This window comes from Peromyscus eremicus, chromosome 3 (genome assembly GCF_949786415.1).
Source record: "Peromyscus eremicus chromosome 3, PerEre_H2_v1, whole genome shotgun sequence".
In the NCBI taxonomy this organism is placed as follows: domain Eukaryota; kingdom Metazoa; phylum Chordata; class Mammalia; order Rodentia; family Cricetidae; genus Peromyscus; species Peromyscus eremicus.
In genome coordinates this window covers 79025180-79047010 of record NC_081418.1, presented here as the reverse complement: position 1 = coordinate 79047010, position 21831 = coordinate 79025180, and the positions used below count along the sequence as shown (strand labels likewise).

General features: G+C 40.3%; 1 protein-coding gene across 1 annotated transcript in view; it reads right to left on the bottom strand.

Moving 5' to 3' along the window:
• Positions 1–10226: 10226 nt before the first annotated feature.
• Qrfpr (pyroglutamylated RFamide peptide receptor) overlaps positions 10227–21831 on the bottom strand; it is a 59771-nt gene continuing 48166 nt past the window's right edge. The window contains exons 3-6 of the mRNA XM_059256702.1: positions 17646–17707; positions 13434–13669; positions 12118–12215; positions 10227–11394 (exon numbers count right to left, since the gene is read on the bottom strand). Coding sequence (XP_059112685.1) covers positions 11039–11394; positions 12118–12215; positions 13434–13669; positions 17646–17707 — 752 coding nt within the window. The 3' untranslated portion in view covers positions 10227–11038. The remainder of the gene's footprint in view (positions 11395–12117; positions 12216–13433; positions 13670–17645; positions 17708–21831) is intronic.

Here is a 21831-nt window from a genome sequence, read left to right as displayed (position 1 = left end):
TAGGGGGGCTGTTGAGAAGGAACCAGGTGTTGTGATCTGTGTTTGTCTCCTACGCAGTTACTATGAAGGAAACTGGACAATTATTTTTCGTTCTTCATCCAAGACAGCAGAATTGAACCAAAGACAAGGTGAGAAAGTGAGACACTGAGTCGGTTGGTTAGGTTCTGGCATGTGGGTGTCCTGGTTGTTTTTTGTTTGTTTGGTTGGTTGGTTGGTTTTGGTTTTCAACCTGGCACAAGCTAGAACAATTGAGAAAATGACTTCATAAGATTGGTCTGTAGTAAGGCAACCCTCCTCCAGCCTACTCCATGTAGCTAGAAGTTTCTCCAGTCTTGCCTGGGCCCTGCAGTCCCATGGTCTGCTTATAAAATAATCACACAGATGCTTAATATTATTTGTAACTGCTTGGCCATTAGCTCAGGCCTACTACTGACTAGCTCTTACATTTAAACTCAGCCCATTTCTGTTAATCTATATATTGTCAAATGTTCTGTGGCTTTACTGTGTGCCATTACATGCTGCTCCCTGGATGGTGGGCTGGCATCTACTCACTCAGCCTTCTACTTCCCAGAATTCTCCTTGTCTGCTTATCCCACCTGGCTACTGGCCAATCAGCATTTTGTTTATCAGCCAATCAGAGCAACACATTCACAGCATACAGAACATCCCACAGTACCTCCCCTTTTCTATCTAATGAAAACAGAAGGGTTTAACTTTAACATAGTAAAATTACATATAACAAAACAGTAATCAAGCAAGAAAGAAATCTCTTTTTTTTTTCCTGTACTAGCAAAAGCTAAATCTGTCGCGGAGCTGTGCACTGTGCGGCTTGGAGACGCCACTGTGTACCACGGTGGAAATCCGCTATGTTGCACCCAAGCCCACATGCCACGGCGAACCCGCTATACTGTAGCTTACAGCTGGGCTGAGAGACACAACTAAAAAGCTGTTTTTAGCACCGCTTTAGAATCTTTTTTTTTTTTAAAGCTTTCTCAGGTTTTAGGTCCCACGCTTTGACGCCACTCCTGTCTCGATCTGTACCCAGCCTATCCTGACATTCCGTTCCTCTCTCCTAATCTTCCTTCCAGTGTGGACTCAGGTCACACATTCTCGAGAAAGTCTTCCTGAAAACAAGCACTTCTCACGTGGTTTAGAAACCTTTTCTCATTACAGACTTCACCATCCATATAGAATTGTGTGTGTCTCTGCCTGGGCCTTGTTCAAGGTAGTCACTCAAATGCTTACCACAGTGCCCAACGCAGAAAAGGAACAAAAAACTTGTTACTTAAAGCGAAGACCATCAGATTAAAGAGGAGATAATTAAAGGTTTGATATCATTGCACTGGGCCAGTGAATGCAGCCAGAAGAATCACTGCTATTTTCCCTTCTTTGTGCTTAGTCACTGTTCTTTAAATGTGGCAGTCTAGGGACAAAATGTCTCTGATATTTAAAGGTGAAGGATCTGTCCAAAGACACAGTGAGTCATAGCAAGATACTAATGATTGTCGGAAATGACATCTCTCTGTCCTGTCAAGCCTACCACTAATTATAACCAGCTGTGTCATCTCCAGATGACATCTCCAAGACTTTTGCTCTTAGTCATCAGCCTATAGCTGAGACTGAGGCTACTAGGTATTGAAACAAATCACACACAGGTAATGCTTTTTTGGCTGATCTCAAATACAGAACTCAGAAGCTGTGTGTGTGTGCATGTGAATGAGTATAAAAAACAAAGCTGTATAGTTTTTCATGCAGAGGTAAATGAACAAAATCTCTATGTCATCCCTGGTAATATCAGCCAAAAAAAAAAAATTCTCCCATGTTGGACCTAGGGTTGGGTGATATGCTGTCATTTTCTACTGCTGTATAACAAGCGACATCCTCTCTGAAAACAAAAATAGGTGTTTTATTTATTTTTGATCAAGGAGACATCTATTTGATTCACTGAAAGTATAACTTCAAGTCTGGGGCTGAGTCATCTGAAGTCCACTGTGCAGTCCCCCAAATGGATGGTTATATGACCAGCAAAGCTTTTGCATATCTTCTACATGTGGAAACTTGACTTCCACATGGAATAATGGCTATATTGAGGGCGGGGTTCAAAAAAGCAAAAGTGGTGCCATTTTCGAAATTTGTTCTTGAATGAACCAACCATGTCTGATGAGATTTGAAGCCTCCTCCACAGGAGGGAATACATGCCTGGTACTATAAACTGGTCAAAAATTTATGGCTAGGAGGGCTTGGGCCCTAGGGTGGAATTTACCACTGCTGTTCTGCTAAATGGACATGTAGTCAAAATGACATCTAAATACTTATGTTTATAGAAATACACTAGTACTGCACTAAGCCTGGTCAGAGGAGCTTCTTTTTGCCGAATGTGATGATTACAGAACTGAGAATAAGAGTCTGACACTGGGGAAGAGTGATGTGAAGCACTCTCCTCTGGATCTGACATGGCCTTTGTCGTCATGAACATGTATCATCTGTGATTGCCTGCTCAAGATTGTGTTCCCCAACATTCCATCATGGGTGGGGGAAGAGGGCCTCCTTGAGAAGCTATTGGCAGTTGCTGATGTAGGGGGAGTCATTTTCTTCAGTGGTATAGGCCCTGGTAAGTTGCCCAACTGCAGTAAATAATTCTCCACCCATGTTCATGCATGCAACACTAATTAAATTCAGTGGGTCACAAATAAAACAAAGCAAAAGAAAGTAAAGCAGAGGGAGACGTCTTAATAAGGAGGACAACAGGAGTAATACAGGGTGAGAGATGGTGACTGGGGGATAAAAAAGTACCAAAATACATTACAGATCTGTATATAATTGTCAATGAATAAAAAATGAAAATAGTAATTTTTAAAACAAAAACAATTTTATAAGACAGATACTGTTTACACTGTCAGAAGTATCTTCAATAGACTCAGTAGAGGACAGCTGGATTTTCATTTCTAAGCTGATGCTTGGTCAGTTGCTTTATGGTCCCTTACTTGACTCACAGGAGGAAAATCCAGCTCTCATGAATATGATTTGGAAATGACAGATGTTTTAACAGCCCTTCCTGAAAATGTATTACATAGCATGAATCTTAAAAGGTCTTATTAATAAAATCAAACCTGAGGCCAGTTATTGGGGTGAATGCTGGAAGATCAGAGAAGTAGAACAAGCTGCAGCTACCTCACCTTGCTAGTTCTTCAGCTGATCCTGTTTCCTCAGACTGGAAACCTCTGAGTTCTTATCCAGAATGGATCTCAGCTGACTGCTGCTCAAAAGCCTGAAACCTTAACCAGCCAAATGCTTCTGGTTTCTCGTCTTCATGCCTTATATATCTTTCTGTTTTTGCCATCATTCCCTGGGATTAAAGGCTCACTTCTTGGGATTAAAGGCATGTGTCACCATGCCTGGCTGTTTCCAATGTGGCCTTGAACTCACAGAGATCCAGAGGGATTTCTACCTCTGGAATGCTAGGATTAAAGGTGTGAGTGCCATCATTTTCTAGCCTTTGTATCTAGTGGCTATTCTGTCTCTGACCCCAGATAAGTTTATTAGGGTGCATAATATTTTGCGGAACACAATACCACCACAGCATTATTTTTTTGATGCTGCATTGAAAACATGTGGTCAAGTGGTAGTTTCTTGTGGGTTACTTTCAAAACAAATTCTGAAACCATATCAATAAAGTCTTGACATCCTTATATCAAAATCTACCAGGGTTCACCATTCTGAACAGATTTTACCCATGGAGAATTTAAAACAGCCATGACTTTGTTGTGTGTAGAACATTGATTTAAAGGTGATGTAGATCTCCTAAATGTTATCAGTTTTTCAGATAATGCTAAACTTTCATTTGTTAATAGTACCACAACTCTTACCAAAAACATGGAAGCAGGACTGGAAAGTGGTCAGCCTTTAGTGTGTGTGTGTGTGTGTGTGTGTGTGTGTGTGTGTGTGTGTGTATGTGTGCATATATATTTATATATTTCCAATCTATTTTTTCTTTTTTTTTTTCTTTTTTTTTTTTTTTTTTGGTTTTTCGAGACAGGGTTTCTCTGTGTAGTTTTGCGCCTTTCCTGGAACTCACTTGGTAGTCCAGGCTGGCCTCGAACTCACAGAGATCCACCTGGCTCTGCCTCCCGAGTGCTGGGATTAAAGGCGTGAGCCACCACCGCCCGACCAATCTATTTTTTCTAAACACTGGAAACAGATAAATTGTTTCACTTGATGAGATAATTTCCATTAGTTTCAAAGAAACAAATCTGCCAAGTACCTAAGTCTGAATAAACATAACTCATCTGTAATTTCTTTCAAATACAATTGTTCCATGATACTTGGAGACACCTATTAATATTCTGTGTGATGCAACTGAAAGTATATTTAAAGCATTTCTGCAGAATTCCAACTATAACACTGTCTTCAGAATGTGTACTGTGACTGCTGTCTTTCAAATCCATGGCCTCTTTCATGTTGCTGTATGCATCTGTGTATATGTACATACATACATATTCCTAATGCACCCTGCTCATCTCTATAGTTAATGGTGTGTGTTTCAGAGCTGGCCTTTAGAATCAGATAACCAATTGCTGTGGTCAGTGTTGCTGTCTTGATTTGTGCTACCCCCTGTGACAGCATCACCATCAATGCTTGTGTCAGAATCAACACAGAGTATCTTAGGAACCATCAGGGATCTATGGGCAAAACTCCATCATTCCTAAAGTGAGTTTTAGATATCACTTCTGCCCATTGTCATTGAATATTTCTTGGATATAAGCCAATGATAGATTATAAACATCAATAATTTTCTTTACTATTGAAGTAATTTACTTTTTGCTTCTGTATCAAATGTTGTCAATATCCATATTTTGTATACTTATTTTTAAAGTTAAAATTATTAACATACATTTATTATGTTAAGTATGTTCACACATTGTCTAGACAGTCATCCATTGGAGAACACCTCAGCTGGGTCCAGGTCTGACCTATTGCGAGTGAAGTATCATTCAATATTTGTGTGCCATGCTTTGTTTGGGCACAAGTTCTCAATTTTTCTAGTATAAATATCCAAGAATGGGGTTGCTCGGTCATAAAATAATTCTATGTTTAGATTTTTCATTATATTTTTGTTTATTTGCTTTATGTGCGTGGGAGCACATGTGGGTGGAGGGAGGCATATGTGTGCCACATCACATGGGTGGAGACCAGAGGACAGTTTGGGGGGAATTGATTCTCTGCTTCTACCTTGTGGTCACGGAGAACAGACAGGTTGTCAGGCTTGGCAGCAAGCACATTTATCCACGGAACCATCTCACAGATGCTGCCTGTTTAGTTGTCACTTTGCTTTGATGTATACAGTTAAATATAATAATAAATTCACCACTTTGGCCATTTTAGGTATTTGGTAAAATTGCACCAAGTGTACTCACATTATTGAGTGCTCATCATCACTCTCCATCTCCGGAATTTCAATCATGAAAGGTGTAGCCCTTGACCCCTGCAACTCCTCTTTTGTTTTCAATCCCTGTCAACCTGGTGTATTCTACAGACTGCATGTCAGAGGAGTCATACAAGCCCTGGGATGTAGCTAAGTGGTACAGAATTTTCCTAACAGGTGTGAAGCTATGCATTTGATTCCCAGCATGAAAGATAGATGAGAATGGAGAATGGGTGGGAGGGAGGGAAGGAGAGAGGGGAAGAAAGAGACATTTCATAGAATTTGTTTCTTTGCATTTGTATCTTTTCATTCAGCATATCTTAAGGTTAATTTTCAGCATAAACATGATTCCACCCTTTCCTAATCTTGAACACCACCTCTCTGCAAGCATGCATCACATTTGTTCACTTATCCTTTGTTGGGCAGCTGGCTTACACACCCCTTCCGGCGGTGGTGGATGAGAGACTATGAATACAGTGCACAGTGATCTGTTGGAGCCCCTGCTTTTATTCTCTAAGTCATGTACTCAGGGGTGGGATTTGTTTATCGCGTGGGAATCATACGGTAGTTCGATACTGTGTTTTTGGAAGAACCCCCAGCAATACAAAGCTTTCCAGTTTCTCCGTTCCTCTCCAACATTTGCTATTTTCTGAAGGATTTGAAAAACAATAACCATGCCAGTGAGTGCAATTCAAACCCAGCTTTGTTAGACACAGTCAACCTGCTTCCCAGAGAGACTGTAGCTCTGTGCATCCAGAGCAGTGGGCACGGGACGCCGTTCTCAGCGTCTTCTTCTTGCTCAGCGTTGCCACTGTTTTCTAGTTAACCATTGGGATGCGTGTGTAGGCAAGCTCATTCTGGTTTTAAATTGCACTGTCCTGACGACTCAGGGCATTAAACATTTTTCCATGGGTGGGGTACTTTCCATCTGTAAGCCCCCATCCTCTTTAATGAAACGTCTCCCCTTCTTGTCAATTTCCCAATCTTCCCTTTTAAGAGGTGATTCTGGAGGCAGTCTACTAACTCTTGAGTTGTATGTATGTATTTCCTTAAATGTTGCATAATTATACATCTAAATTTAATCCCATTAATTCCCTTTATGTTAAATTCTGCACACATTGTGGGATTCAGCTTGAGGCTCAGTGTTTTTGCAAGTGACTTGCTAGCTGTTTCTCTGCCACTGCCTGAAAAGCTCCTTCTGGCCTTAAATGACTGTCTCACCTTTGTCAAAATTGGCTGAGCAGTCGTGTGTCTATTTCTAGACTCTTTATCCCACAATACAAGCGGGCCTCCCGTGATTAATTGATGACCTGACCCTCTCCAAGCACGAGGTGATTCTCTAATAGATTGGATTTGGATTTAATCTACTAACCAGTTTCTCCCAGCCTCCCTGAAGATGGTCTTCGGATGGGAGCCACAAATCTTCCCTATGTCTTCAGCCTGAGAGGAACTCCATCCCATGCTGGTCTCTTCATCTCGTGAACTTCCTTAAAACAAATCTCTTTCTGTGGGTACACATTTCAGCTTCTCTCATTAGCATAAAAATAAAGTTGACTTGAGTGTTAACCTTCTATCTCATAACTGTATTCACTTACATTGTGTGTGTGTGTGTTTGAGAATTTTTTGTAAACTATAAAGCCATTTGTAGACAGAAACATTTGTTTTTCTCTTTCTACATTGCATGCTTTCTACCACAGCCTTGCTGTATGGCTAACACAATTCTGTGTGGAATGTGAGGGGTGCTGCTTGTAACCTTAGAAAACTTCCCCTTTTGAGATTTGGTAGTGATGATTTATCTCTTCATCTACCTTTCCCACTTTATTTCACTCTCTTGCTTTTATTTGTTTTATTTTGGGGGTGCTGAGGGCCTAACACATGCCTTTGCACATAAGACTCTTGCCTTAAGACAATGAGAACCGAATAAAGCTCAACTCTTGATGAAGTTCCTCCAGAGGTGATGGCTCAGAGGGAAAGTCAAGCAACCTTCTAGGTCTCCCTGCCAGACCTACCTCAGCCCTGTCTCTGCCCTGATGAGTACATGCTTTAATCAAGGAATGCGGCCTTGAACCATTACTAAAAAGAGAAGTTGAAGCACAGGCTTGGTGGGTTAACATGGCCCACGAGAGAAGCACAAATCACTGCACATCACCAACCACATAACTATCTGAAGGCTTTCAAGGCTAAAGATTTCTCCAGCAAAAGGATGGCCACCATGGTGTGGTTAGTAGTAGCATTAAATCATATAAATAAAGCTGTCATTTTTATTATAGTTGTATGAGGTGAGGCTATAGCATCATGTTTTTCTTTTGAATAGTTGTTTCCAAATTTTATTAAAAGATATTCATAAAATTACTCTTCTCTTGCAGACAGACACAATGTAATGCTGCTTTAAAAACCAGAAGACAATATTAGGGCTCTCAGTTTCATGTCAGTGTTTCCCGTTGTGATGGTAACAGCACAGTCCATCATAGTTTCTTCCAGTGGCTTGGGAACCCAGCTCATTCCACCTATTCCTATCTCCACTTGCAAATTTTTATTAAAACATTGTTGCTATCAATTCCAGATTATTATTTCAAATAATGTTTCTATAAAAACATCCCTTTCTATTAGTTGGAAAAATTACTTTCTCTGTTCTAATAATAGCTTAGAATCTTTGCCCACAAAATATATTTGTGACCTGAAGGAACATTTATCTTGTTAGAAGAAAGATGCAGTCAAATTCATTTGTTTCACAGCTGCCGCTCAGTGATGAGATGGCTCAACATTTAAAACACTTGCTGTGGATCCTGAAGTCCTGAGTGTGATCACTGGATCCCACGTGGTGGCAAGAGAGAACCAAGTCCCCCAATTGTCCACATGTGCACTGTGACATGCATACCCTTTCTGTATCACAGAGCTAAGATTGGACCCAGAGGGGCCCCCTGAGACACAGACACAACAAGCACAGAGTGGACCAATAGCAGCTCGCTCAGACACAGGCACCTCTTGTATCTATTAGAGGAAGAGATGGGCAGATGTCAAGGCAGAAGTACATACAACAGTGTAAAGAGCAATATGGCATCACCAGAACCTAGCCCTCCTCCAACAGCAAAACCTGAACACCACAACGTAGAAAAAGCAGAAGAAAGTGACCTTAAAAATAGCTTCATGAAGATGCTAGAGGCCTTTAAAGAAAAAATGAAAATTTCGCTTAAAGAAATTGAGGAAAAGACAAACAAAAAAATTAGAAGAAATCAATAAACCCCTTAAAGAAAGCCAAGAAAACCATGAAAAAGCAATTAAACATGTGAAGGAAATATTTCAAGATCTTAAAATTGAAATAGAAACAATGAAGAAGACACAAACAGAGGGAATGCTGGAAATAGAAAATCTGAGTAAATGAACAGGAAATGCAGATGCAAGCATAACCAACAGAATACAAGTGGACAGCCATAATTTTAAATATTCATTATTTTCTAGTATCTAAATATATTAGGCTCAGCTTTGCACTACTTGGGAATTTTTTTGATGTTCAATAATGGAGAAGCTAATAATTGCTGACTTAACATGTTTTCCATGGTCATATTTAGAATAGAAGTCATGCAGATATGGCATCAAGTGATAGGAACCAAAAAGTCAATGATTCAGATTTATTTTAATGTTTGGTGTTTAATGAGCAGCTGCTTTGCAACAGGAGAACTAGACACACAGGCAGACAGTTCACAACAGGACCCAAACAATCCAATCCGAAACACATAAACCAGCCTCCCTCTCTTTTATTTGCTAATTTCCCTGTCATATTGGCATTTCCCCTCCCCCCATACCACACATTATTTCGTCTTCATCTTTTCTATGCATGCTTCACTGATACACAAACAGTCTGTACCAAGGAGCTGGTGGCCAGAGTTTTTTGGTTCCCAGGTCTTAAAGCTTAAACCGCAAAGCAGCCTCAGTGTTCTTGGCATTTCCGTTAGCAGCTGAGAGGAATCAAGACTGGAAACTGGAGGCAAAAGAAATCTTTAGGCTACAAGGCTATGGGTAGGCTTTGAAAATCTTAGAGGTTGGAAGGGCAATGGCCCTATGTTCTGATGGTGGCCTCTGAGTCTGTGATATGTGGGAGTTAGAAGACCAAAGAGAGAGGTTTTGAGGGAAGAAATCTGGGTCGATAAGTCTATTGAGTATAATGACCCATCTCTTAGGGGCAGCCCCGAGACAGCAGAATTTCACAGGTAATGTTTAGTTATACCCTCATCATCCTATTACACTTTATTAAAGAAAGGTTATTCATTTCACTAGTGAAAATAAATGGTTTAATAATACAAATCTTTGTATTTTAAACCATCTATATATGCATCTATATAGTTGTGTATATTTGTATATATGTATAGTGTGTATGTTCGTTGTGTATATTTGTATATATGTATAGTGTGTATGTTCCGTCAATACATGAGGTTCCTCAAGCTATTCTTTTGAGTAGAGAAACCAAGTGGATGTATTAGTGACAAGTTGGACAGGGTCAAGACAAGACTCAGAGCAGGAAGAGGGGAAGTAGGGACATGAGCAGGACATTCCTTCAGAAGACAAGAATGCTTTATTCTTCAAAATACTTTTCTAATTGTGTCTAGTTTCCATAGTGACTTCATGAAGCAGAGCAGGTATCAACTTCAGTTTACACAAGAACAAACAAGAGACAAAAACAAAACAAAACAAAACAAAACAAAACAGTAAGAGACTTGCCAGTCACCACAGAAATGGTCACCCAGGCTGTGAGAAACTCCAATCCATGTTCTAGATCGCTAAGTTGCACCTTTGGGTGCTTCTCCATCTTCTTGGGCTTACTGGCTTTGGTGCAGGCTTCATTTGCAAAAGAGTTATCGTAACTTCAACAGTCACGTGTGATGCTCAACTACTAAATTAGTATTCTAGGAAGAAGATGCATTATTGATGTTTTCACTCAATTTAGCAATACATAGAAAGTCATATCACATTGACTACACAGACAAAAGTTACTAGCCAAGAACATTGACTTTTATACAAGATTTTTGAAACTACACTTTAGGGCAGGAGAGATGGTTGCCCTTCCAGGAGACCTGGGTTTGATGCCCAGGATCCACGTAGCAGTTCACAACCATCTGTAACTCCATTTTCAGAAAATTGGATACCCTCTTCTGGCCTCTGTAGGCACCCAGACATGCATGTGGTACACAGACATACATGCAAATAAGCCACTAATACACATAAAATAAAAACAAAAAATGTTTAAAAAGTAAAACAAAAAAAACTACACCTAGTAATCACAATAATGGCCCAATAATTTTTAAAAAATTCTTATGTATTTTCAATGGAAAAATGTTTTGTCACCATCATTAGTAAGTTTGGTTGTTATTATTTTGGCTTCCTGAGACAGGGTCTCTTGTACCCCAGGTTATCCTAAAACTCATTATGCAGCTAAGGATTACTTTGAACTCCTGATTCCCCTGCCTCAACCTTTCAAGTGCTCGTCAACATTTTTAATATGAAAGCTCTACTTTTTCTCAAAATAATTTTCTTTCCATTACAGTATGACAGGTACTGATTCTGAAGATACTGTTAACAATTAACGTCCCTGTCTACAGCAGAGTTCTCAGAAATTCAGAACTAAAGAGGACAAGATGCCACTTGCGATTTTTTCTTCTTCTCTGGCTGTTCACACCACTTGACATTGATGTTGCTGTCCCCAAATGTTTCTCCTTTGGTCTCTACAGGATTCTCTCTGCCAGCTAACTTTGCTCTCCTCTGCATAGCCATAGCTCCTGAACTTCCATGCCTCCTTGCTGGAGAGAATGTTTCTTTTACTACGCAACAGCAAACTGCAGACTCAAAATTTTTTTTGAAGTTTTCATTCATAAGTGCATAGACAATGGGATTACAGATGGAGTTGAAAAATCCAATTATTTGCACTATGGCAAAAATCATCTTGATTGTGACTTCATCATATTCCTTTTCGAAATTACCTGAAATAAAGCAATACTTTAGAACACTTGTTGACTTTACCAAGAAATAACTGTAAATCTCTATCGTAGGTATTTACAAAGATTTGCACTTGTGCTAGTGGCTAAGGCTGTGAAATATTCTCATGACCACTTTGAAAAAGGCATCTGGTATCTGGATAAACACACCTTTGTAATATGTGCTCATCCATGCAGTGGCTGGTGCCTGGCGTGTACTGCAGGATTCAGACTTTCAGCTCAATGACAACAACCTTCACATAGGCACAGTTACCCTTCATATGTTCTCTTCCATTCCAGAAACACAATCGTGTTGAGTCCCAGAGAACACATGAATGATAATTGTTTCTAGACATCTGACTGGACTCCTAGGTACATTCAATTCACAGAGCGCCAGCCAAGGTTCTAAACAGAGAAGACTCTCAAGGTGTCTCCCCATGCTAAATAGCTTAGGGAGAGGAGGAGCAAGATAGGAGGAACTCGAAAAGCTTTTCTTTATCTTTTCTAATTATTAATGACTTAGTCCTAGTTGTGCACAGTCACCTATCACATGATGACCTGGTGTTCTTTAACACACAAAAGCAATGTTTAGTGTTTGACATTTGATTACTCAAGTGAACAGCAACCAGTGAGAAATCTATGATTTCATGTGTGTTCTAGTAGGAAATGAACTAAAAATTCTCCAAAAAAAAAAAAAAAAAAAAAGGAGTGACAGAGACAGGCACTCACTGTATTCAATCATCATGTGAACGATGTGGAAAGGTGCCCAGCACACAGCAAAGAGAGCCACCACTGTCACCATCATGATCACAGCTCGCTTCTTCTTCCTAGACTCACAAGGAAACATGACGTCGGTTGGTACACACGCCTGTGGTAAGTGCTCAGCCTGAGTCTAGAACGCTCCAGAGACTACAGACACACAGTAAGCATGTCTTTCATTTTCCCAATAAACCAGGGGACAGAGGTAGAAACTGGGGAAGAGAGAAGTTTTATTCACAATAGGGTGGCTAATAAATGATCTCTTCGGGGTTTAAAGTTAGTAGTGTCTCTTCAGTGACGTGGATTCCGTTCACTCAGTGTGTGTTTAAAGCAGTCCATACCTCTGATAGCTAAATATTAGTACTTATAAAATACAGTAAGCCTCAAGGACAGAATTAAAACTTTATAACATAACCAACCAGGGATTCAAGCTGATTTTCTTCATTCCCCAAATATAGATTTACAATTACACAGATCTACACATTTGCTTGGTGCTTTTGGTTTTAAAAGTCCAGATTCAAAGCCTGGCATTTCAGTCTAGAAACCCTTTCTTCTGGGGAAGTGGTAACCGCTAGGTCTGGGGGTCATCAGCTGTCCTCTGGGGAAGTGGTACCGCTAGGTCTGGGGGTGCTCAGCTGTCCTCTGGGGAGTGGTACCACTAGATCTGGAGGTGATCAGCTATCTTTGGACTCCATTGGACATGAAAAGAAGTTTTCTTAACTGGGCACTAGAGGTCACTGCAGACTTGAAGAATTAATGAAATCCCCTCAACTCACTAATCTAGGCAAGGAACTGCTTGTTTTAACAGTCATTCCATATAGATTATGTCATGGGAACTACAAATACAGCAGTAAAGTTTGTCTTGAAATTGATAATAATAAATAAAATGAGATAGCATTGCCTTTGAGTTAAAAAACAAGTATCAATCACAATCATTTAAAATAAGTTGCATTCTGGGGGTTCAAGGGATTTGCATGCCCTGCCAGTATTTTAACATTATTCTCAAGTGGGAAGGACCAAGGGCAGATGTAAATACATGCCCTTGTACATGTGGGGAACTCGGGGTCCTCTGGAGCAAGGTTTTATGCAGATTTCTAATGTTCCTGGCAGTGAGGGTGGAGGACAGTGGGTCTTGACACCACCCCACAGCATCTTGGTTTCAAGTGAGTCCATGCTCTCAAATTGAATTACAAATGATGCTCAGGCTGAATTATCCAGGCAACTGTCCTTTCAGCACAGCTAATATGACAGATTTTAAACTGTGGGGAATAGTTTAATAAACAGACCTGGCAATTTTGAACATTTCCTTTCCGTGAATAGTTTGGAGCACTGAGCCATCCCCGACTCTTTTCTTGATCCAAAGCTCGTAACCGATTTTACCATAGAGGACGAGCAGCAGCAGGAGAGGCAGAAGGAAGAGGATGACAAGGATGAAGGTAGTGTAGATTCTCTGGTGCATGGGGCTGCTCCACTCCTCCAAGCAGCAGATGTGCTCTTTCTCATACAGGAAGTCATATTTAACCTTTACAGTAAGAATGATTCGGTTACGAAACGCAAAAATCAGCATCCAAAGAGCAGAGCGCAGCCACTATGGCATCTCAAAGACCTCTCACACAGCCACTGATGAATTTTTGGAATTTGAATCAGCTTTTATAATTAGTTTGTTGTAACTGTAGGTTTTCTCTGGATGACTAAGGCTTTGATTTTGTACTTTGTGATAATTAGATGGAATGTAGGACTGTGTGAGTAATGTTTACTTTTTACCTTTCTCAACTTCTATTTTGCTGGCCACAAGTTTTAAGTGGATTGAGAGAGTACACATGGAAAAATACTGTGTATCATATGCCTGCCAGTTTAATATTAATTCAACTGATGTAGTTGCTTTCTCAGTTTCTGATGAAACAGATTCGGCAAGCATCAGTCTTCAATGTAGGAGGAACCTAGCCATATTTCTACCATTATTTCATGTCAGAAACACCAGATTGCAAAGGCAGCTGGTAGCTCTCAAATGCTGAAATGAACAAGATGCTGGATTTAAACTATTACCAATCTGCAGATATTTTATTGTATTTGTTTAATAATTTGCTGTTCTGAGTCCAGTGGACTCACCTTCCAAGTTCTAAATTCACTGTTCACAACCATGATAGATACTATCGAATTCTAAAAGGCTCCTTTCAGAGACAAAGTAAACATTTAATATATATCCCAAGTTTTATCACTGGGATAGGGACGCAAAGGGGCAAATTTATCAAGTCTCAGTCACTGTGGAGTTCCAGATGACACATTTCTGCTTATAGTCCCAGCAAATCTCAACATCAATTCCAAAATGAAGACAATCTGAGTTGTGGTTCAGATTTTATTGATGAGCACAACTAGGAATAATAACACTGAGTGAAAACAGATATGAAAATGAAATTATTTCTGACTCCCCATGGGCAGAGCCTCCAAGGGTCAGTGACCACAGTGGCCATGTACTGACACATCCTAAATGCTCCGTGCTGAACTGTGATGGCTTCATACTATGCCAGAGACAAACAAAGGCTCCCCAAGTGCATCTTAAGATGGGTTCACGACAGCCAGTTTCAGATTCTCGTTGTCCTTTTTTATGACGCTCGGGAACAAACTCTGAGCCTTGCACACATGCAGGACAAGCGCACTGCCACTGACTGAGTTGCACTCCTCCCCTGATTTTGTGATTTCCACGCAAACGTTTCCCTAGTCTTCCACGGTTGACAGTTGTGGCTGGGGTTGCGTTCCATCTACAGTTGCCCTCTCGTCACTCCCTACCCCAGCTCAAGACAACCACATCCCTCATCCAAGCCAAACCTTGCTGTGCAGAACAACTCAAATGACTCATGGCACCAAAGCCACTCTCATCCAGGCATCATAAATCCACTGGGCAAGCCTTCCGCATTCCGCTGTCCTGGGTAAACTTCTAATCAAGACAATCCAGAATTAGGGAACATGGCATTTTGATGAGGTCTGGGGTGCTGTAAATTCACATTTTTATTCACTGAAGGGGGGAAAATAAGGACACTTTATACTGAATCCTCCCATTTCCATTCCTAAAGATTGTGAGTCAACTCACTCCTGAGAGAGTCCAGAGAAAACAGCAAGAGAGCAAGATCGTGAAAGGCTGGCTTCAATGCTGCCTATCATCTGGCAATGCGCTTGGACTCTCACACTCAATTGCATTCTCTCTAATGGAGTTTTAAAATGATTTTGGTCCTGGGATGCACATTAATATGTTTACTTCAAAACTGAAATCTGACTTTTTCCTGACAAGAAGCAAATAGGGTTTGACTGAGTTTAGCAATAAGCATGGCCATTGCCTATTAGATCAGACAGATAACATTTTCTACAAAGTAAATGATTTATAAATTTAGAATGTATGATAAGACCTTTTATTAAGAAGATAAATCGGTTTGATTTCTGTGGGCAGGGAAGGAGCTCCAGGATTGAGAACCAGATTTTGTCATTTATAAAACATGCTGCTGGAGGTATGGGTGGCATCATCGGAAGGAGGCAGTGGCCATGGCAGATGTTGGAACGAGTAATGGGTTGGAGAATGGAGGCACAGGCAAAACCTCAAAGGTGTTATCAGAAACCCCAGACAGAAAGCATCAGCCCTGGGCAGCACCCACACCAGGACCAAGACATTTACTCAGTCCTCTGTTGTGGGATGTTCTGCATGGCAAATGTGTTGCTCTGATTGGTTAGTAAATAAAACACTGATTGGCCAGTAGTCAGGCAGGAGGAAGTATAGGCGGGACAAGGAGGAGAATAATTCTGGGAAATGGAAGGCTGTGTCAGAGACACTGCCAGCCACCGCCATGACTAGCAGCATGTGAAGATGCCGGTAAGCCACGAGCCACGTGGTAAGGTATAGATTTATAGAAATGGATTAATTTAAGATATAAGAACAGTTAGCAAGAATCCTGCCACGTCCATACAGTTTGTAAGCAATATAAGTCTCTGTGTTTACTTGGTTGGGTCTGAGCGGCTGTGGGACTGGCAGGTGTCAGAGATTTGTCCTGACTGTGGGCCAGGCAGGAAAACTCTAGCTACAGTCCTCTCTCCTCTCTTTATCACTTCCTGAGAGAGATTCCAAGTGTGTGGAGAGAAGCCTAAAAGCATTTAAGCTAAGGGAAAGACAAGATTTTAAATAACTCCAATTTTAGGGTGTGTGCTGCCAGAGTGAAGAGCACATTTTAAAGTGATCATTATTATGATTTTATGTGACCGTGGCACTAACCCCGGCATCTTATAGCAGAGAAGACACTGTTCTTATGACTGACAGAAGCCACAAGAATTTAATTATCTGTATGACTGGAAGAGTTGCAGAGCCTGCTCAAAGTTTCATCCATATTTCATTATGAAGTTCTCAGGTGACATTTTTCATAGGTGGCAGCAGAATGAAGCCACTTTCTGCTTTCACAGAGGCCAGCTCACTCAGTATATCAGTTACACAAGAAATATTGGGACACTTTTTAAATTTGTCCTTGTGTTTTTAGTATTAGGGTGTGCACGTGTTGGTAAGCACTCTACCACTGGGACAGCCTCCTCACCCTTTCCTCAGTGCGCTTTCATCTCAGGCCTCGTTTGCAATCCTAGGTGAGGGATATGGCATGCTCAGAAGGATTCAGATCCGCCTAGCTCTATTTAAGGGTACAAAGGAGTATATTGCTTTATAAAGTATATTCCAGGCTGCATGATGGATGTTCTATCGTCTTTGAAAACTAATGTCTGTGTTACACTACAAACCATGCTAACGTCCATTCCAGCAGACAGACTAAGCTGTCCACAACCAATATCCTAACCTGTTCTTTTACTGTAAATCCCTTCACATGGTGGAAGGACTTCACAAAAGATGTGGGCAAAGAAGAGGGAGAAAATCAAGCCCTGGACATGTTTCTAATTCACATTTCAATTGGTTAATGGCTAGGACAACAGGAAAATCAACTAGCAAGGAGACCATCTGGTACAGCTTTGAGTGACTTAAAATAAAAGAAAGTCAGCTAGGCAGTGGTGGCACACATCTTTAATCCCAGCATTCGGGAGACAGAGACAGGCGGATCTCTGAGTTCAAGGCCTACAGAGTGAATTCCAGGGTGTCCAGGACTACACAGAAAAATGCTGTCTCAGAAAATAATAATAATAATAGTAATAATGATGATGATGATGATGACGATCATGATAATAAATAAAGTCAAAACACTCACCAAACTCTCATGTAACAAGGCTGGGATATTCTAGGAAAAACACATTAAGCTAAGAAAATGGAGAGAAGGTCATTTTGGAACTTACTTTTTGGTAATTTTAACTTTAAATATTAATGATGCAGTATCCAGTAGATTTAAATAACAGAAGAGAATTTTAAAACATCATTTGATTTCAGTGAAATGCGTGAGGTTATATACATTCACCATAATATTCTCAAAGGAAGGAGAATGAACACAGGAAAGAGGGTTGAGAAAATATCTCGGCTCTGAGTCTACCTCAAGTCGCTGCACATGCCACATGGGTGATCCTATGATGATGGCCACCAGCCACACCACACCTGCAAAAATATGACAGTTATCAAAATGCAACATAGCTCCGATAACTACACGCGTGCTTAACTCTCTAATCATAAAGATACCTGGCCCCTTTGCTCCCATCTTCTCTGCTATGGGGTAGAGCAAATATCCCCTCAAAGGATCTCTGCTCTTCCTCTGCTTTTGAAAGCAGTGTTTTTATGGTCATCCTAATTGTGTGTGTGTGTGTGTGTGTGTGTGTGTGTGTGTGTGTGTTTGTGTGTCCACACACATATGTGTGTGCTCTCCCATATGTGTGAGGATCCTAGAGAAGAACATCAGGAAGTCATGATCTAGCACTTTCCACTGTATTGCATTGAGATAGAGTCTCTCACTGAGGCTGGAGCTCACAATTGTCAGCTAGACTGGCTGGCCAACACACCCCAGTAATCCTCCTGTCTCCCAACCCCCCAGTGCTGGGGTTACAGACATTTCTGGCCATGCCTGTCTTTTTATGTGGGTATTGGGTCCTTGTGTTTGCACAGCAAACACTCTTACCCACTGAGCTGTCTTCCCAGTCCCTACATTTTTAAGTGTTAAAAACTCGTTTATGTGACTGAATTGCCTAGAAGGTAAAAATCCAAATTCTATAGCAACAGCCTGATAATATGCTCATTTCCCCCCTTTCACCAGTGAATGTCTTCTCACCTAGACCTTACTGGGGAAGAATGTTCATTTCCATTCTTACATCCCAGAATGCCCTGTCCTGCTCTACATCATATTTGTACCTTGTGTGGGCCTTTCTGTCCTCACTGTCCGTCTGTGGACTTGTTTCCAGGATACCGCAGAAGGCACCTTCCCTAGGTGACTTGAAGATTGCTGTCATTTCTAAATGAACTCTGCTTTAGTGATTCTGTACCTACCCTTAGTCATGTCTTCTCAACTTCCCCTGAAATGCTCGAGGACAAGGACAATCCTTTTTTCATTTCTCCAAATGAGAATCTAAGGAAAATTCTCAGCCCTTAGTAGGAACTGATCTATGTTTGTTGGACCAATGAATAACTTCTTAAACATTTAAATTTATTTATGTGTATGGATATTTTGTCTGCATGTACGCCTGTATGCCATGTACATGTCTGATGCCCAAGGAGTCCAGGAGAAGATGTCAGTTCCCCTTAGACTAGCATTAAAGTCAGTTATGAGCCACCATGTGGGTGTTGTTAATCAAACCCCACTCCTCTGGAAGAACAGCCAGTGCTTTTAACCACTGAGACATCACTGCATCCCTGAAAAGAAAAACTTTTAAACATATTACAGACCATCTTCTATCATTTCTTCTTCAAGTTTAAAACACATATATCATTTTAAAAGGTTTACTTTTATTATTTTTATTTATGTATATGTGTATACATCTGTGTGAGTGAATTCCACATGTGTGCAGGTATCTATGGAGGCCAGAAGAGGGTGTCAGATTCCTTGTACTAGAGTTACAGGCCATCCAACTTAGATGGAATGGATATCAGGTCCTCTCAAAGAGCAGTATTTTTCCTTATCTGATGAGCAATCTCTTTAACCCCCAAAACATTTATCTTTATATTAATTTTAAAGTTAACATTCAAGAAAGTGGGTTTCATTATGGCCCTTCCATTATTTGGGCCTAGTTGTCATTATACATTAGTTCCACTGCCCAACTGCTCCCCCTAGTATTCTAACCATCCCAGCTGATTCCCTCCCACCCCCAATAGTCATCCATTCTGCTTCTGTGTTGACTTGGAGCCCTTCAGGTATATGAATACAGCTGAGTGGTTTAGCTGGGGCACATGGTAACTATTTTCTTGAGAAATCTCCAGACTAATTTTCCTCCTGGTGGCAGTTTCACACCCCACAGCAGTGATGTGTTCCTCATGTTTTATCTCATATGTAGACACTAGAAACTAGAAAATTGTGTGTGTGAGACAGAGAAACAGAAACAGAGAGAGGGAGAGAGAGAGAGAGAGAGAGAGAGAGAGAGAGAGAGAGAGAGAACCTAAAAAGGTGGCCATGAAAGGAAATAGGAAATTAACATAATTGATTAAATCATACATTCATTTTCATTCAAATGTCAGACTTAATTTTCTTATGAATGAAAAAAAATTCAACTTGTAAATGCACCATGTATCTTTTTTTTTTTTTACCATGTATCTTTATCCTTTCATATGTTGATGGGTTTCTGGGTTATTCCCATCCTCTATTTATTGTGAATGAAAACAATAATTATGGATGCATGCTCGTGGGTATTGACTTGGAACCCTTAAAGTATATAGAATATAGCCAAGTATCACAGCTGGTGCACATGGTAACTCTACATCATGGTAGCTCTATTTGCATGGTAGCTCTGTCTACATAGTAGCTCTATTTTCTCGAGAAAGCTCCAGACTGATTTCCCTAGCAGCTACAGTTTCACACCCCACAGCAGTGATGTGTTTCTTCACCCATGTCCTCATCAGCACTTGTTGCATTTTTTTCTCATTATGATGGCCATTCCGAGTGGAATGGAATCTCAAGCAACTCAAATTTGTATTTTCTTCATGGCTAAGGATGGTGAATGCCTTTTCAAGTATCTATCTGCCACTTGTGTTGATTTTTGGGGGGAACTGTTTATTGGGTTCTTTAGCCCATTAATTGATTGGATAACTTTTCTAATGTTTAAATTTTGCAGTTCTTTATATGTTCTAGATATTAATCTCACCTGATGTGTACTTGGCAAAGGCTTTATCCCCATCCTGCAGGCTGCCCTGCAGACTTGGCTGATTGTTATCTTATGTAACCACATTGGTCAGTTCTTGGGAATATTTTATCATATGTCAAAGTGGTTTACTGTGTTTTCCTCCAGAACTTTCTAAGTTCCAGCATTTACACTTACTTCTTTAATCCATTTTAATTGATTTTTGAACAATGTGAGAGACACATAACTAGTCTCTCTCTTGCACATTGAGAAACCACTTTTCCCAACACCATTTGTTAAAGAAGCTGTCTTTCCTCTAATGCATGTTTTTGACAGGTGGCTGGAGTGAGTTCAGCGAGGAAAGGTGCTTGCTGTTGAACCTGATGACCTGAGTATGAGCCCTAGAGCCCACACAGTGGAAGGAGAGAACTGGTTCCTGCAAATGGTCCTCAGATCTTCACACATTGGTTGTAGCGTGTGCACACACACGAGCGTGCATATGTTTATATACACATACATACACAAACTGATAAAGTGTAATGAAATAAATTAAATGTAACAAAAATTTAATTAAGTGGCTGTAGCTGTGTGGATTTTATCTGAGTCTTCTGTGCCTTGTCAACTATATGCCTGGCTTTCTGCATACACTAGGCTGCTTTCCTATGTGTCTCTGTAATATAATTTGAGGTCAGGTATTGAGTTACCTGTATTGCTCTTTTTTACTCAGGGTTGTTTTCACTATTAAGGTCATTTGTGAATGTAAATTTTAACATTGCTTTTTCTAGTTCTCTGAAAAATGTCAAGGGGATTTTGATGGAAATTGTATCAAATTTGTGGATTGCTTTTGATAACATAAGCCACTTTCACAATATTAACTCTATCAATTAATGAGCACAGGGAGGGGGACTTTCCCACTTCTAGTGTCTCCTTCAGTGTCTCCCTTCAGCATCCTAAAGTTTTCATTCTAAGGGTCTTTCACGTCCTTGGTCAGGTTTATTCCAAGATATTTTACATTTCTTGAACCTACTGTGAATGGAGTATTTTCACTATGATTTCTTTCTTGCAAAGTTTGTTATTTGTGTGTAGAGAAGCTACTGGGTTTTGTCGTCATCTTACTCAGAAATCTCAAAATAAAGTTATCTTGAGCACTAGTATATGGCACCATTTACTTATTTAGAAAATGGGTATTAATAAAGCAAACACAGATAAACGAAAAACATAGCATTCTTTCCAAGCTTCCTGTCCTTTGTGAGTTTTTTTTGAGAGAAATCAATTCTGTACCACTGGCAAAGGAAAAAATCGATTAACTACTAAAGGCCATTTCAGTCTATGAATCTTAGCAGGATAAGAAGGGCATAAACTTCTTTTTGTTCTTTCTTTACTAGTTTGCTATCACTTAGAAAACAAGGTATTACTTGCAGCTTCAAGGAACTGAGACTCAAGCCATGATTGGGGCACACTAGA